Genomic DNA, 14,069 nt, shown 5'->3' on the forward strand with positions numbered 1-14,069 from the left:
AATTTAAATGGGCTGAATATATCCTCCAAGAGTGGTGTGGATCACATGGTCTCCCTTAGTCTGGTGTATACCATCATGACATGCACCCGCCTGGTGCACATTTATCCAAAGTACAAGAACTTCAAGAAAATTCTAAAATGAACTAAGCTAGTTACTCACTGCAAAAGGTCTTGTGATAAAATCGGCTACTACAGTGCATAAATATTTTTGCTTTAAATATTCTAAAGGAAATGCAGGTCATGTTTGCCTGAACTTCATGTGAAATAAGGTTATTTGTGAATCTAAGTCACGTGGTGTGAAACTCAGTGTTGTAGAGTAAGAAGACAGGTCGGTAGCCTTTTTTGAGTTGTGTCATTTCATGCCATAAGTATTCTGATTATATGTGAGAAAGGTCAGCTTTCCTTCTCTGTACCCTTTCCATATGAGTACGAGCATGTGTATTCATCTTTGTAAACTATATCTCTATTGTAGCTTGACATGTAAATTTACAAGAATATATTAATGTGTGTGTGCTTTTTTTTCTCTTTTTATAGTTATGGATGTACAAGCCTTTGAACGACTGTTAGGTCCTTGTATGGACATTATGAAAAGAAACATTGCAACCTATGAAGAGCAACTGGTTGCCCTGTTTGGAACAAATATGGACATCTCTGACCCTAATGCATAAAATGTCAAAGACATTCACCAAGGCCTGATGGAAAATAGCACAGCAGTGGTTAAACCATTGAAAGTATACCTGTTTTGTGTCGATGCCAAGCATTTCTGTGACAGTAGTTTTCTGAATATTTGGAGTATGCCACTACAGAGGCAGCAACTTTTATAGTCATTCTCAACCATATGTATCAGGAGAATCGATACATTGATGTCCTCAGTAGGCCATCTTCTGCTATACAGAATGGGTACACTTGGCTGGAGGGATTGTATTTTTCTGAATGTGCTATACTGAAAGTTTTGTAGTTAAAATGTTTACTGATAGTAGTACCGGTGATGGAATTCACTTCAGCCTTTAAGGATGAATGTAATTGCTTTCTCACTGTACTACAAACAAGTAGAAGAGTTTATGTACGTTCTTTATTGCTTACCATACATTATTATGTCACCTTTATGTAATAAGTATGCTGTTTTATCTTTTTTTTCAAGTCACACTGATTTGTGTCATCTCCTTATTAAACATGTACATGAATAAAGTCAAAAATGATTTGGTCAAGTTGACCATAATGTTACATAGCCATATGCAGTCCAAGGCATTCATACTTTGCAATAAACCTAAACATTCTGGCTTCTTACAAGATGCCAGGCTCAGTTTTTCATTCCTTTTTTAAAATGTTCTGATATTCATATGATCTCTTTTTATTGCAGGTCTGTTGACATTTTAGACTTGCGTTAGACAAGAAAAAGGAAGTAAGACAGCCAAAAAATGATGGAGATACTGTAGTTACAGGCAATGCAAGTTAGCAGATAAAACAAAATCTGCCCTTGTGCTTTTATAGTGTTGATGTTCATCATATACATTCATGAACATGTTCTCATCATCTACTACTACAGTTTATGTGAGAACATAGTTTAAAGTCTTACTTGTTTTTTTCTTGTGTTTTTTGTTAGTGTCACCTGCTTCTGTTAAGTCTGTATCAGGAGAATTTTAATAGATTTTTTTGGGTTCACTTGTTACATTATAGTTCTTCCTTTTCTGTGTAAAAAAAAACAGTATTAAAAGGGTGGCATAGTGTGTTTTGTTGGGGACAGCAGACTCTTTAATCAGATTGTGAAACATGTTCTTCTGTGTCATATATTTACTGGACAAACAATGGGATAAAGCCAGGAACTCAGAAAATGTAATATATAAGCAGTTTGAAACCAGGATGGTGTAAACAATGATTTCATACATTCTTTTTGTAATTTCCTGCTTTTTAAATTGTCTGATGTCTTCCAGTTTCATTCTAAAAACATACATGATCCTCCAGTTCTGACATTTAATTATTTATATTTGTTTAAATAAATGGATTGTCAATAAGAATTTGTCGCCACCCTTACTTTTATTACTTTTCTTCCTACTGACAGTGGTAAACTTGCTGACTACGAGACTACCAAAACTGCCTGCAAAGTTAGACCTGTTTTTTCTGAGTATCTTTTCTCCTTTATGGATAGTTCTGACTCCATATTACAACGGATCACAATTTTTGAAAAAGGAGATGGAAAACATGTGTCTTATCCTTTCAAGTTTGCTTTTTTATCTGGTAGTATACCTCTCCATTATACTATTAAACAAGTACAGGAATTGAACACAGTGTTTTAAATGTAGAAGTTTAAGGTCTTCTGGGAAGCAGATTAGATAACAATGAATCATTTCAGCCATGTTATTGCAGATGAAACCCAGCTTCCCTTCTAACTTTGGATTAAGAAGTCTCTGAGAAAGTATTCCAGAGGTTTATATATCACAAACAGTCACAGCATGCCTAGTAATGGCTTTACTATAAAATAACTGTGCAGCAGTGAAATGGGTAGGAAGTAACAAGGATTGTGATTAAAGTTTTAGATCATTTTATCTAAAAAAATTACATTTGATGAGTATTACTGTTGTAGTACAAAAGTTTATCTGGCCTCACAAGATACTTGATAAAATGACCTGTATTTGGCATATTGCATAAAGTTTGGGAGACATTTTTTATGGATCCATAAGCATACCATTTGTAAATCTGTTTATTTCCATCACGTTTCCAGGTTTGTTATCCAGAAGACCTTAGGAGTTAGCCAGGTGCATTGAAATGGTGGTATGAGTGCTGCTTCAAATCCATGAAGTGTTCTGTTGCCTAACCTCATATTACATACATTATTTAAATGAAGAACCAATAAATGTTAGCGCATTTGACCTCTGTGAATACATCTGGTACTAGGGCTACCACTGGAGATGTAATCACTGATGCAAAGACCACATAGATCTTTGCTAAGGGGATATGAAGACCATTATGTTATGCCAAGTTAAATCTGTACAAGCCTCAGAGCCATGGCACAGGGGCATAAATATTTGCCTGCAAACCAGCTTCAGTTAACCTAGATGTGACAGGAGTAAGACAGCCAGGGAGGATGGGAGTGAATGGTTGATGCCAGGTTGCAGCCAGGTCTACTGCACTACCAGCATGGGCACAGAGACAGTAGACAGCACCAAGGGTTGTGAATGCGTACGTTCCACCAATTAATATATATGTGCTAGAGCTGGAATCTGTACATGCAGAAATACACTCATCAGTTACCAGTATTGTGCGCATGACCATTAGGAATTAGGGCCATGCAGAAAATACAGGAGACTGCCCAGATGATGACCTTCTGTAATCAGCTCTCACCCATAGAAGAGTAAGTTGGTCAGCTGAATTATAGGAATGCTGATGGATGACAGGCAGCAGACATAAAAATGGTATGAAAAATCTGTGCAAGCATTTTCATTCTAACACGTCTCAATTCTACTCCCTTTGTTAAGTCTTCATTCTGAACATACTGAAAGAAATGCTATAAACTTATTACCGTTTACTATTTCTATGTGTATGTATTTCCAGAGTTAATTTTTTTTGTATTCCGAAAGCAGACGAAAGTGCAAAACTGAGTACTAGGCGAACCAGTTGTAGAATGTAATTATTCTGGGATGTGCCAAAATAGTTATGCTGCAGCCTTGTCAAAAACAGTGAGTGACATGTAAAATATATAAGATTCAGTTAGTCCACTACTCCTGTCCTTCTGTCTCATGGCTGGTTTCTACTCAGAATAGTAAACATGTTGGCATAGCCATTTTCTTTACCAAGTCACAGGTAGAGATAAGAAATGGAAAAAGTTCTCTAAATTACCCTTTTACATTCTCAGTCACATTTGACTTAACAGGATCATAGGATCAGAGGAGATTACTAGGCTAATGGCCCTAAAGCCTTTTTAAGCCTCGCCATTCATTCCCCAATTTTCCTAATTATTACTTCCCACAAGCTAAAATGGCTTTATTATATGCCTATGCCTTAGGACATCTTGAAAACTGCCCCTGTCCATCAGAGTCACAGGTGACAAGCCAGGGATGAATTTGTCATTTCCCATCCATTGGTTCAAATTTTGTTTGAATAGGCTTAGGGAAGAGCTCTGTTTCACAGGAAAGGAGAGTCTGTTCCAGAGAAGGAGTAATCTCTGAGACACATACCTGTCCCTCCAACATGCTCTATTTATGTCACAGACAAGGTTTAGATCCTTAGACTGGGTAATTCTAGGACTGTTCATTTTTCAAATATGTAGTAGATCCTTCAGGGCTGGATTGGAGAATTCCTTGTAGATTAGGCATAGATCGCTCTTCAGTAGTCTGCAAGAGACTGAGTACAGGGACAGGGCTTTGAGGTGGTCTGGCTAAGACATATTATTTACACCCTGTATTCTTTTTTGTAAGGAACCTTTGTGGCCGCTCCAGCTGTTGCAATTGCCTGGTCAAGTACATGCTGGAGGGTGCTTTGCACTCAATTATTGGTCTAATGAGGGCTGAGTGAGGTGAGACTATGATCTCCTTAGATCTGGATGCCATGCCCTCACTTATAATTTGCACCATGTATAATGATTTTCTCACTACCATGGACACATGGTGATGAAAGTTCAGTTTACTGTTAATGTGAGTTCCCAAGTCACTTACAACTGGGTTTACTGTTAGGGAAGTGTTATCAGTGTAATTTGCAGGGACGGTCATCTTCCCAAAGGGTATGATTATGCATTTTTTGCAATGAGTTTTAGGCCAAGGTTCTGGCACCAGTTATTTGTCTAATGGATGCCCCCACCCTAACTTCATGTGTCCTGTCTGTGAGCCATTTGGCTATCCTTTGGGTGACATAGGGATTTATGCCTAAATTTGTGAGTTTGTATATAATACCCAAGTTGGGTATTGTGTCAGATGCCTTTGCCAGGACAAGGTAGGCAGTATGCATTGTTTTGCCCTCATTCATGGCTCTAATGATCTTCTCAAAGAAGTCCACCAAGTTTAGTAGGTATGACCTGCCCTTGACGAAACTGAACTGAGATGGGTCACTGTTTAAAGATTTCCTATGTCTTTTTTTATTAGGTCCACAATAACTCTTTCTATGGTCTTGCATATAAGGCTAGTAAAACTTATGGGTCTGTAGTTCCCTGGGTCTGTTGATGGTCCACCTTTGTGTAAAGGGATGAAAGTTGCAGTCCTCCATTCCCTAGGGATGAAGCCTGTCTGGTGGGTGTGGTTGAACAAATATTCTAGTAGGCCTGACAGGTCATGTTTCAAGCTATTTAGGAGAAATCCTAGGATATTATCAGGACCCATTGATGTACTGTTTGTAGCTCTGAAGAGTGCAGTGAGGACCCAGTGGTGTAACTAGAGTTTGTGCCACCCAGGGCTATCTTTGAGTTTGTCCCCCCTCCCCCCTCACAAAATCATGGTCAACAGCCCTCCCTCCTTCCTGCAGGCATTCCAGTGTCCCATTACTTGGCTATTTCTCCCCATTTACCATAAACACTGTAATGTGCATACTGCTTTATGCTTTACTTCTACAATGATTATTTGGATTTCATTTAAATTTTTTATTTTAAATCTTATAGCACAGACACAAACTTCTGCTAAACAAAGCAATACAGTCTCACAATGAAAACAGATGTAGCATTAAAACTTCTTTGTCTTTGAAACTCACATTCATTGAAACGCATATTAAGAAAATGCATTTGGCCAGTGGAGGATAAAGTTTACCTCTGGGCTGTTTTCAAATCATAGGCCACTTGCATACATGTATTTAGGACCATGCAAACATGCATGTGTTCTATGATTCACCTTCCTGATTGTATTAAATTATATTGCTTGTATAGTACAGCACACTTTTTAGAGCATGTTTTAGCTTCATTGTTTTGAACATTTTTCCATTAAGCAATGAAACAAAATGTATGAACCAGTAATAATGACAAAACTGCCCAGTTCAAAACATTTCCATCATAAAAGTCTACTCAGACTTCCATCATTAAAATCCACCAATATCAGTAAATATGCACAATCTGTTCAGAAGTAAAAGTCTTCTAAATAATTCCACATTAAAGAGATCTGTAACTAATGAAGAGTTTGCTGCTAGCAAGCAACTTTATATTTCATTGTTTCATCTACAAATAAAGTGTCTGTTGCCCTTGAAGAATAAATTGCCTACATTACATTAAAAAATGATAAGCTAGTAATTTTGCAATAGGGAATGGATGGCAAACTGGTAACAGGTTCATAGTTACTAGGTATCTCCTCCAAAGGAGGACATTCACAGGACTGCAGCATCCACTCCCTTTAAAGTACAATACAGTACAGTATCAGCAATCCATCTACATACTGTGGGAGTAGAACCCACAGCCTTCTGCATCAAAAGCAAGTATACTACTTGTGCTACTAACAATGCAAACAGACTTACCATACAAATCACTAAACATCTCTTCCCCTGAAACCTCTCAGCTCTTTGTAAAATCCACTTGACACTGAACTAAATCTCTCAACTTTCCAGCTCAAGAAATCTAGAAAAAGCCAAAATGTATTGGGGGGGGGGGGCGCAAAGGCCCAAAACCAGGGACACATTTTAAACATTGCTTGTATAATCATAGAAGGTTGCTAGAATACTGTTTTGTGTTACCATGCATTTCCTTAAAGATAGGAAGACTGAAACTTAAATGGCTATCATAATTTAGTGAATTCAGTTCTTACTGATTTGCCAGAAAACCACAAATTTTAAGAGGAACAGACCAAAAGTATGAGTCAAACATTCCAGACATTCTGTGAAAATCTGGACAGTTGACAGCTTGAATCACAAGTGATGGTATGGGTAGACAATTCAGGCTCTTGCTCCTTGAACCTAAGGTATGGGATTTGAGCCTGAGTAACACTAACCACCAAGTATACCGACTTGGGGCATTTTACACACACAAAAAAAAATCGGGCTTCACAATCAGCATCAGAATTCACACACACTAAATCAGGCTTCACAATCAGCAGCAGAATTCATACACACTAAATCGGGCTTCACAGTCAACAGCAGAATTCACACACACACACACACACACACACACACACACACACACACACACACACACACACTAACTCAGGCTTCACAATCAGCAGCAGAATTCACACATGCACACTAAATTGGGCTTCACAGTCACAGCAGAATTCACATACACTAAATCTTGCTTCACAATGAGCAGCAGAATTCACAAACACACACTAAATCGGGCTTCACAATCAGTAGCAGAATTAAATTGGGCTTCACACACAGAACCAGCAGCAGAATTAAAAACAACACTCGGGCGTGAATCAGCAATTAGAAAACTCTCCTTACTTGGATAGAATCAGCAGCAGCATTAAATCATGCTTCAGACAATGCACAGACAACACTCAAGCAGGAACCAGCAAAACAAATATGAGCAGCAATTAGAATTCTCCTGTATTTTAAAATTGCACGCGGACAGGAAGAAGAACAACGTGCATACAGACGTGATGCTATGGGACTGTTCTTAAAGAAGAATGCCCTTAAACAGTTTTTAAAAGTATTAAAGTTGACAGTCCCAAAAGTGCCGCCCGGGGTGGACTGCCCCTCTCATGACCCCCCCCCCCCCAGCTATGCCACTCTGAGGACCTGTTCTTTAGTAATACTTGGTGGAGAAGTGATAGTGGGTATTTCCTGGGGGAACTGGAGGTGATGTGGAGGTAAAATTTCAGCTAAATTTATCAGCCAGCAAATTTGCTATATCCCCCAGTTTGGTGCAGGAAGTTCCATTTACTATTAGCTCAGCAGACTGATGGGTGTTCCCTTTAAGGTTGCATACATAAGTGAAAATTCTATATGGTTATCCCTAGCCAGCGAAGCTATTTCTGCTCAAAGTTGGCTTTGGTGGGCTTGCTTGCTCCCCGGATTTGCTTACTGAAGCTGATGAGGGAGTTTTTTGTCTTTTGGGGCTAGCCTTTCCTACTTTTGGACAGAATTTTCTTTCTTTTGTTGTACAACTTATTTATAGTGGAGGTCCACCAAGGGGGCTTATTTTTGGAGTTTGTCCTAAGTTTATTTTGGTTTGATACTGCTATTTCTACACAGCTATTTACATGCTTATACACTTCCACATAGGCCACCATGTTCTGTGAGTTTGAGGGGGCTTGGAATTTATCTACGTCTTCTCTTAATATGAAGTAGTTAGCCTTGGAAAAGTTCTTAAAGATTCTAGGGGCTTGCTGGGAGTTCAGCCTTTAAATTTATTTCAAAGCGTACCACTTTGTGATCAGATATGACAAGTGAGGACATTACATAAGAGGGGGGGTGCAATGTTTCCTCATATTTGTGAGTACCAGATCCAGGATATTTGTACAGACTAGCTGTTCCACGGTGTTTGTATTGACAAAATCCAGGAATCTTTGAGCATTCAGGTTTGTGGTTGTGTATGTATCCCATTTTATGGTAGAATAGTTGAAATCACCCATGAGTATGCAGTTAGGCTGAACTGTGAGTGACTCCAATACATTCAGGCATGTGGTATGATTATCCTAGGTCGTAGACTGGGACCTATAGCTAGCACGGATATGGTACTGGACCACCTAAGGTTAGATGGACATGGAGTAGCTCAGGCATGTCATATTGTTTGACCAGTCTTGAGGTGTGTTACTTTTTATGTAAATTGATACACCTCCACTTCTTGTCCCTTATGCAGTAGCTGGTCTAAATGTGTGGAAGGCATTATAACCTTGTACTGCTGGGCTACCTTACATGGCTTTAAACCATGTCTTAGTAACTGCATAGATGTCAACACTCTACAGGGTGATGAGTGCATCCAGGGGTGTACCTTCTTGTTGCTGAAAAAACAATGAAAAGGCTGTTGTGCTGATAACAGACCTCTGGCTCCAAGTTCATGACAAAAATAATTGCAATAATCTCAGGGTTGGATGCATTAAGAAATGATGATGCAGAATGTGCAAATTTTCTCCTGCCAAAAATCTGGATCTTACGTTGAAGTCCCTCTACTGTGCGTAAAGCAGTTAAGTTACTTTGTTCCAGTGCAGTATCATGTGCCTCTTAAAAAAAATCTGAATTCCTGATGCTCGAGAAAACACACCTCTTATGGCACACTCATGAAGCATGCATATCCCATCTGTACCAAGTTCACTTCTACATGCGGATATACTTTGGTTCCTTTCCTATCATAAATAATTTAGGAAGTTCCCATGTTAAATTAAGAAGCTTAGGCCCTCTAAGGGTGACTGCAGAAATCATATACTGTCCAGGAACACCACAGATGCTGCCTTTATTGCCTGGAAATGAATGCTGCTTCAGCCGGTGCTTCAGCTGTGCAACGTGCCATCAGCAAAGGGACACACTCAGATTCTTCATTAACACCCATCTCCTGGGAGAGTCTGAAGCCCTTTGCAAAGACAGGAACATGAGAGGCAGAAGATAAGGCAGTAGGAGATCAGGTGTGAGATCTTCAGGCCAAGTTCCACTTCATATGTCACATCCTTGCTAATGGTATCCATTCCTGCCAGATCATTGTGCTGCACTGAAATGCTTCTCTTATGAGTGATCAAGACATGATTGGTCAAAAAAACAATTACACAGTGACAACTTATGAAGAACAAATTCACCTTAGAAACACCAAAAAGCATTTTTTGGAGGAAGACAATGCTCCCTGTAACATCTGTATGTGGACTTCACTTCCCTACGCCCACTTCTGTATATTTACTAACTCCACTGTTGCACAAAAGTGGGAAAAGTAGAAACTCCTTCTTACAGGGCATGCTGGTCTTGCATAAACAGAGATCCTGTTGTACATGCATAATAAATGTACAATGTATAAACAACTATACATTTTGACCATTTATGTTCAGGCAGTTAAATCCTAATCTGTTGACCATCAATCACATTTATGGAAGCCATACTGAAACATCCTTATCCAGGTACTCCTTTTTGGATAAGTGTGATGTGTTTAGATGGATCTTCTCTACACCTGTTGTTGGAATTGGGCCTACTTGCCCAGGCAGCAGGCAGGTATTTGAGGAGTGATTCACTGAGTCCACAGAACACATTTCCTCAGTTTGAAAGAAGGCCCAAGCAATTTAGTATTCCCACTTTCCACACGCTTTGTGCGGGTCTGTGTTAGATCATCGAAAGGCCACATTGCCGAATGTATTATCTCATTGACAGTGCAAGCCATTGAACCATTCTGACTGAGATTGCGTTATGGTGGGGATCAGGAAAGTTTTCCTTTTTTCCCCACTGTAGTGTGATCTTGGGGATAGTATATATAATTAGAGGGGCATGGGGGTTGACGACCTGCATAGTAGATGAGATGATGTTCAACAATGTGATCATTCGACTATTTAACATAGACCTACTTTTTGCTGCTCACAGATGAGAGGTTTGGGTTTGAACTTTGGCACAGGGAAATTACTTCCTTTGCCTTCCTTTGTGTAGCTGACCTTTTAGTATTGACAGTTGAACCAATGTCTGCAGGCCTTTATCTGCCCATGTTCAAGCCCCCATCTTTTCCCATCTGTGTGCTGGAATTTGAATATGTGATCAGTATATGGAGAGTAATGGCCATCAGCAGGTAATATGACAGCATGACTCACCAGCTAGCAATGATGCTGGCATTGTGCCTAGTATTGTTCACCCACTGACCACCCAGCCCCAGGTGCCACATTTGCCACTACATCAGACAAGTGAAACAACTGGAAACTTGAGAAAAAATACAAATGGAAGCTTTCAGACTGACTATTTATTAAATCGCATAACCAGTAATTAAAGAAGAATATACTTTGGAAGCTCATTGATGTTCCTCATCTGTAACTGCAGGTTAAATGACAGATTTCTTTACTAAACCCAGGTTGCATCTAAAGAAGATAAATAGGCTTAAATATATGCTTTTTGGTACTTTTCCATAAACAGGGCAACAGTCCTCGGCAAATGTAAATGTTGCCATGAAATGGAAACGGAAAAGTACCCATCTGACTTTTAAACTGTCTAAACAGAAATATTTACTTTGGAGCCGATTCCATTTCACACAGTTTAGGGTTCTAAGTATTTAATCAGTAACTATTTTGGTTTTCCTAGCTTCTTTGCAAACAGTGGTCGTCGGTAAACGTAAATTATTTATTTTAAATTATTATTTATTTATTTATTTATTTCCAGTTTGATGACCAGGAAGGTCTACTGGGCTCAAGGAGCCCATTTTCAGTGGAGGCCCGGGGAGAAAAGCTCCATAATATACAGTAAAAACAGGCAAAAATGTAATATTACATAGTACAACTTAGTAACTTAGAATCACCCCCAGAGAGGGGAAAGAGGGGACAGTTAGTAAACTATTTACAATATATACATTTAAGATATAGATGTTACATTATGTTATATTTAGAGAGAGGCTACTGTTTTAGATAATCAGTATGGAGTAGATTATCTTGTAGTAGGGACATTAGCAGGCTAGGTGGGTTGAGTGCAGTGTGGTAATGTGTCTCAGAACCTTTCGCAGTAAGTTTAGTACTTGACAGCAGTTGATAAAATCAACAGGAATGTGTTTCTGACAAGCAAGCCCCCTCATAATCAATATGTCTCAGGGCCAGGGTGGCTTGTACAGCAAGGACTCCTCACAGTTTTCGTGCGATCCTTATAAAGACTGTGTTGTTTTCTGGCAATTCACTGATGATTGAATGTATTCCACTTTGCTGACATAGAAAGTTATTACAGTAGCGGGTTTCAGGTTTATATCAACAGTATATTAAAATCTGTCCCTATTTTCTTGGCCCCCCACACATATTATTTTACACTTTGTCCACATTTCTTGCACTAACAAGTTGAGCGGTAGGAGTATGTAGTCACAAGACATGGGTAAAAGATTTCAGTAAAACCCAATGTCAGTGTTACACAAAAAAAAAAAAGTTGCTGTTATATATTTTCTGTGTTCCCTCCTATACCTCTTCCTCCAGCAGGTCCAAGCTCTAATCCCATCAATACTATTCCACAGGGACAGCTGGTACCAACTAGCATCCAGAGAGCTTCCCTACAGGAAATTCCCCTCTCTTCAGATACCTCCCCAGAGCATCACACTGAGGAGGTTCCCCACAAGAGAATGTGCAAAAGGAGGCACATAGATTCCCTTATGTAATGTCTCATAGATGATACTGACTTTGAGGAAGGGGAATGGTCCCCCAGATTTCCACCAGATGATGTCTCATTTGGAGACATCATAAAGATATTTAAGCAAAAGGGTAGATGGCCTTCAGATACTCCCTCCCCAGAGGAGTCAGTTTTTCTGGAAGCTTTTGATTCTGGCTCATCTACATTTTAGGTGACTTTTCCAGCTGATGAGCATATCAACCTAGTCCAGTGATGGTGAACCTTTTGGGTATGGCATGTCAAAAGCTACTGGCACAAAATAATTCAGTGCACTTCACATAAGCAGCGAATGCAAAAGCAGTATCTTTTGTAACTTGGGTGTTGGTGATTGCTGACGTGTCACCCAAAATGTCGTGGCATGTGTTTCCTTTGACACGTACATCATAGGTTCAGATCACTGACCTAGTCTCTTGCCGCCCATAGAAGGAACCAGACTCTTGAACCAATTCCCCAATGACCAGATAAAATTTTGGCACTGCTGAAGGATAAACCCCATTGTAACAGAGGAGTCCTTGTTGATGCTATGGTTGTGGTGGCAGCCACAAAGAAGCAGCTAGCTGTACAGAGCTCCTCTGTCCAACCCCCTCATAGAGGTTCCAGGGCAATGGACAGGTTTGGGCAGCACATATTTGCTTTGGCGACCTTTGCTCTGAGGTCCCTGAATTATTTAGTGCACTTTACAAGATTGCAGAGAGATTTGACCAAGGAGCTCCCCAAATCCCTCTTAGAGTACATGTCTGTGGAGGACTACAAGAGGTCATCTTCACAGCTGGTCATTCTGTTATCCATTTTCAATGTATCCATGAGGTTGATATCCCGTGCTGCAGAGAGTACCTCACAGGCTGCCAATTCAGGCATTGCTGTCCAGAAACATGCCTGGATGTCGTTATGTGCGGTTATGTGATTTTTGCAGAGCCCTTCAAGTCTTCTTCCATCAGTGCTTCTTTTGATGGAACGTCTTTGTTTGGCCCTCTGTCAAAGAAACACTTTCCCACAGTAAACAGGAATGAAAGACCCTGTCTGCCACAGGAATTCGCTTTTCTGTGCCTCAGTGATCCTTTTACCAGAATCAGAGGGGGCAAGAAAATGTGGTTCCATAAATGGCAGGTATCTTTTCAGAACCCACACAGGGACACTCCTCCAAATGCAGAGAGTGGGGAGTTCAAATGGAATACACTGTCCTTGGGGCAGAGGAGGCCCACAAAACCAGGGTATCAGAGACTCCTTTCTGGATAGACGCTTTCAGCGACCTTGAAGGAGTGCCCAACTGCTCACCTCTGGAGGCAATCAGGTGGCACTTGTTCTTGCACCCAGACACCTTGGCTTCTATAACAAAAGATTTTTGGGTGCTAAAAATAATATCCAGAGGTTATTCATACCATTTTTCCAGTTTCTCCCAATCAAAAGAAGAAAGCTTCTTATTGACCCACCCAGTCAGAGAGAAGCTGCAGGTCAGGAGATTCAAAGGCTACTATACAACAGAGTCATCCAGGAAATCTCACCAGATCAATGAGGATTCGGAACTTAGTCAAGGTTCTTTTTAGTGCCAAAGAAGACATGGGACTTGAGATAAATTTGTGAAGAAGTCAAGGTTCAGTCCACCCTGCCATTTTTGCGCAAGGATAATTAGATGTGCTCAACTGATCTTCAGGACACATACTATCACATCAAGATGAACAGATGATCCCAAAGATATTGGTGCTTTTGGTTGTGAGCCCATTACTATCAGTTCAGAGCCTTGCTCTTTGGTCTCACTACAGCCCTAAGGGTATTTACTAAGTGTATGGCAGTAGTAGCAGCTCACCTGATACTACTGGGATTCCAAGTGTTTCTGTATCTAGACAACTAGCTCCTCAATGCCCCAACCAAGCATCTGTTAGAACAGTCCAGGGACTATTTGCTCCAAATTTGTCAAAT

The 14,069-nt window shown here is 40.0% G+C and overlaps 2 protein-coding genes across 3 annotated transcripts in view; both read left to right on the plus strand.

The window, feature by feature from the left end:
• The window catches only part of PRKAR2B (protein kinase cAMP-dependent type II regulatory subunit beta), a 1,491,604-nt gene extending 1,489,590 nt beyond the window's left edge, over positions 1 to 2,014 (plus strand). Inside the window, exon 11 of the mRNA XM_044088539.1 lies at positions 534 to 2,014. Within this exon, the coding sequence (XP_043944474.1) occupies positions 534 to 667 (134 nt within the window). The 3' untranslated portion in view covers positions 668 to 2,014. The remainder of the gene's footprint in view (positions 1 to 533) is intronic.
• Positions 1 to 14,069, plus strand: part of HBP1 (HMG-box transcription factor 1) — a 1,884,794-nt gene that overhangs the window by 327,540 nt on the left and 1,543,185 nt on the right. The gene's annotated exons all lie outside the window — the stretch shown is intronic.

The sequence above is a fragment of the Protopterus annectens genome, chromosome 11.part0 (assembly GCF_019279795.1).
Source record: "Protopterus annectens isolate FY-2018-M chromosome 11.part0, PAN1.0, whole genome shotgun sequence".
NCBI classification, from domain to species: Eukaryota; Metazoa; Chordata; order Ceratodontiformes; family Protopteridae; genus Protopterus; species Protopterus annectens.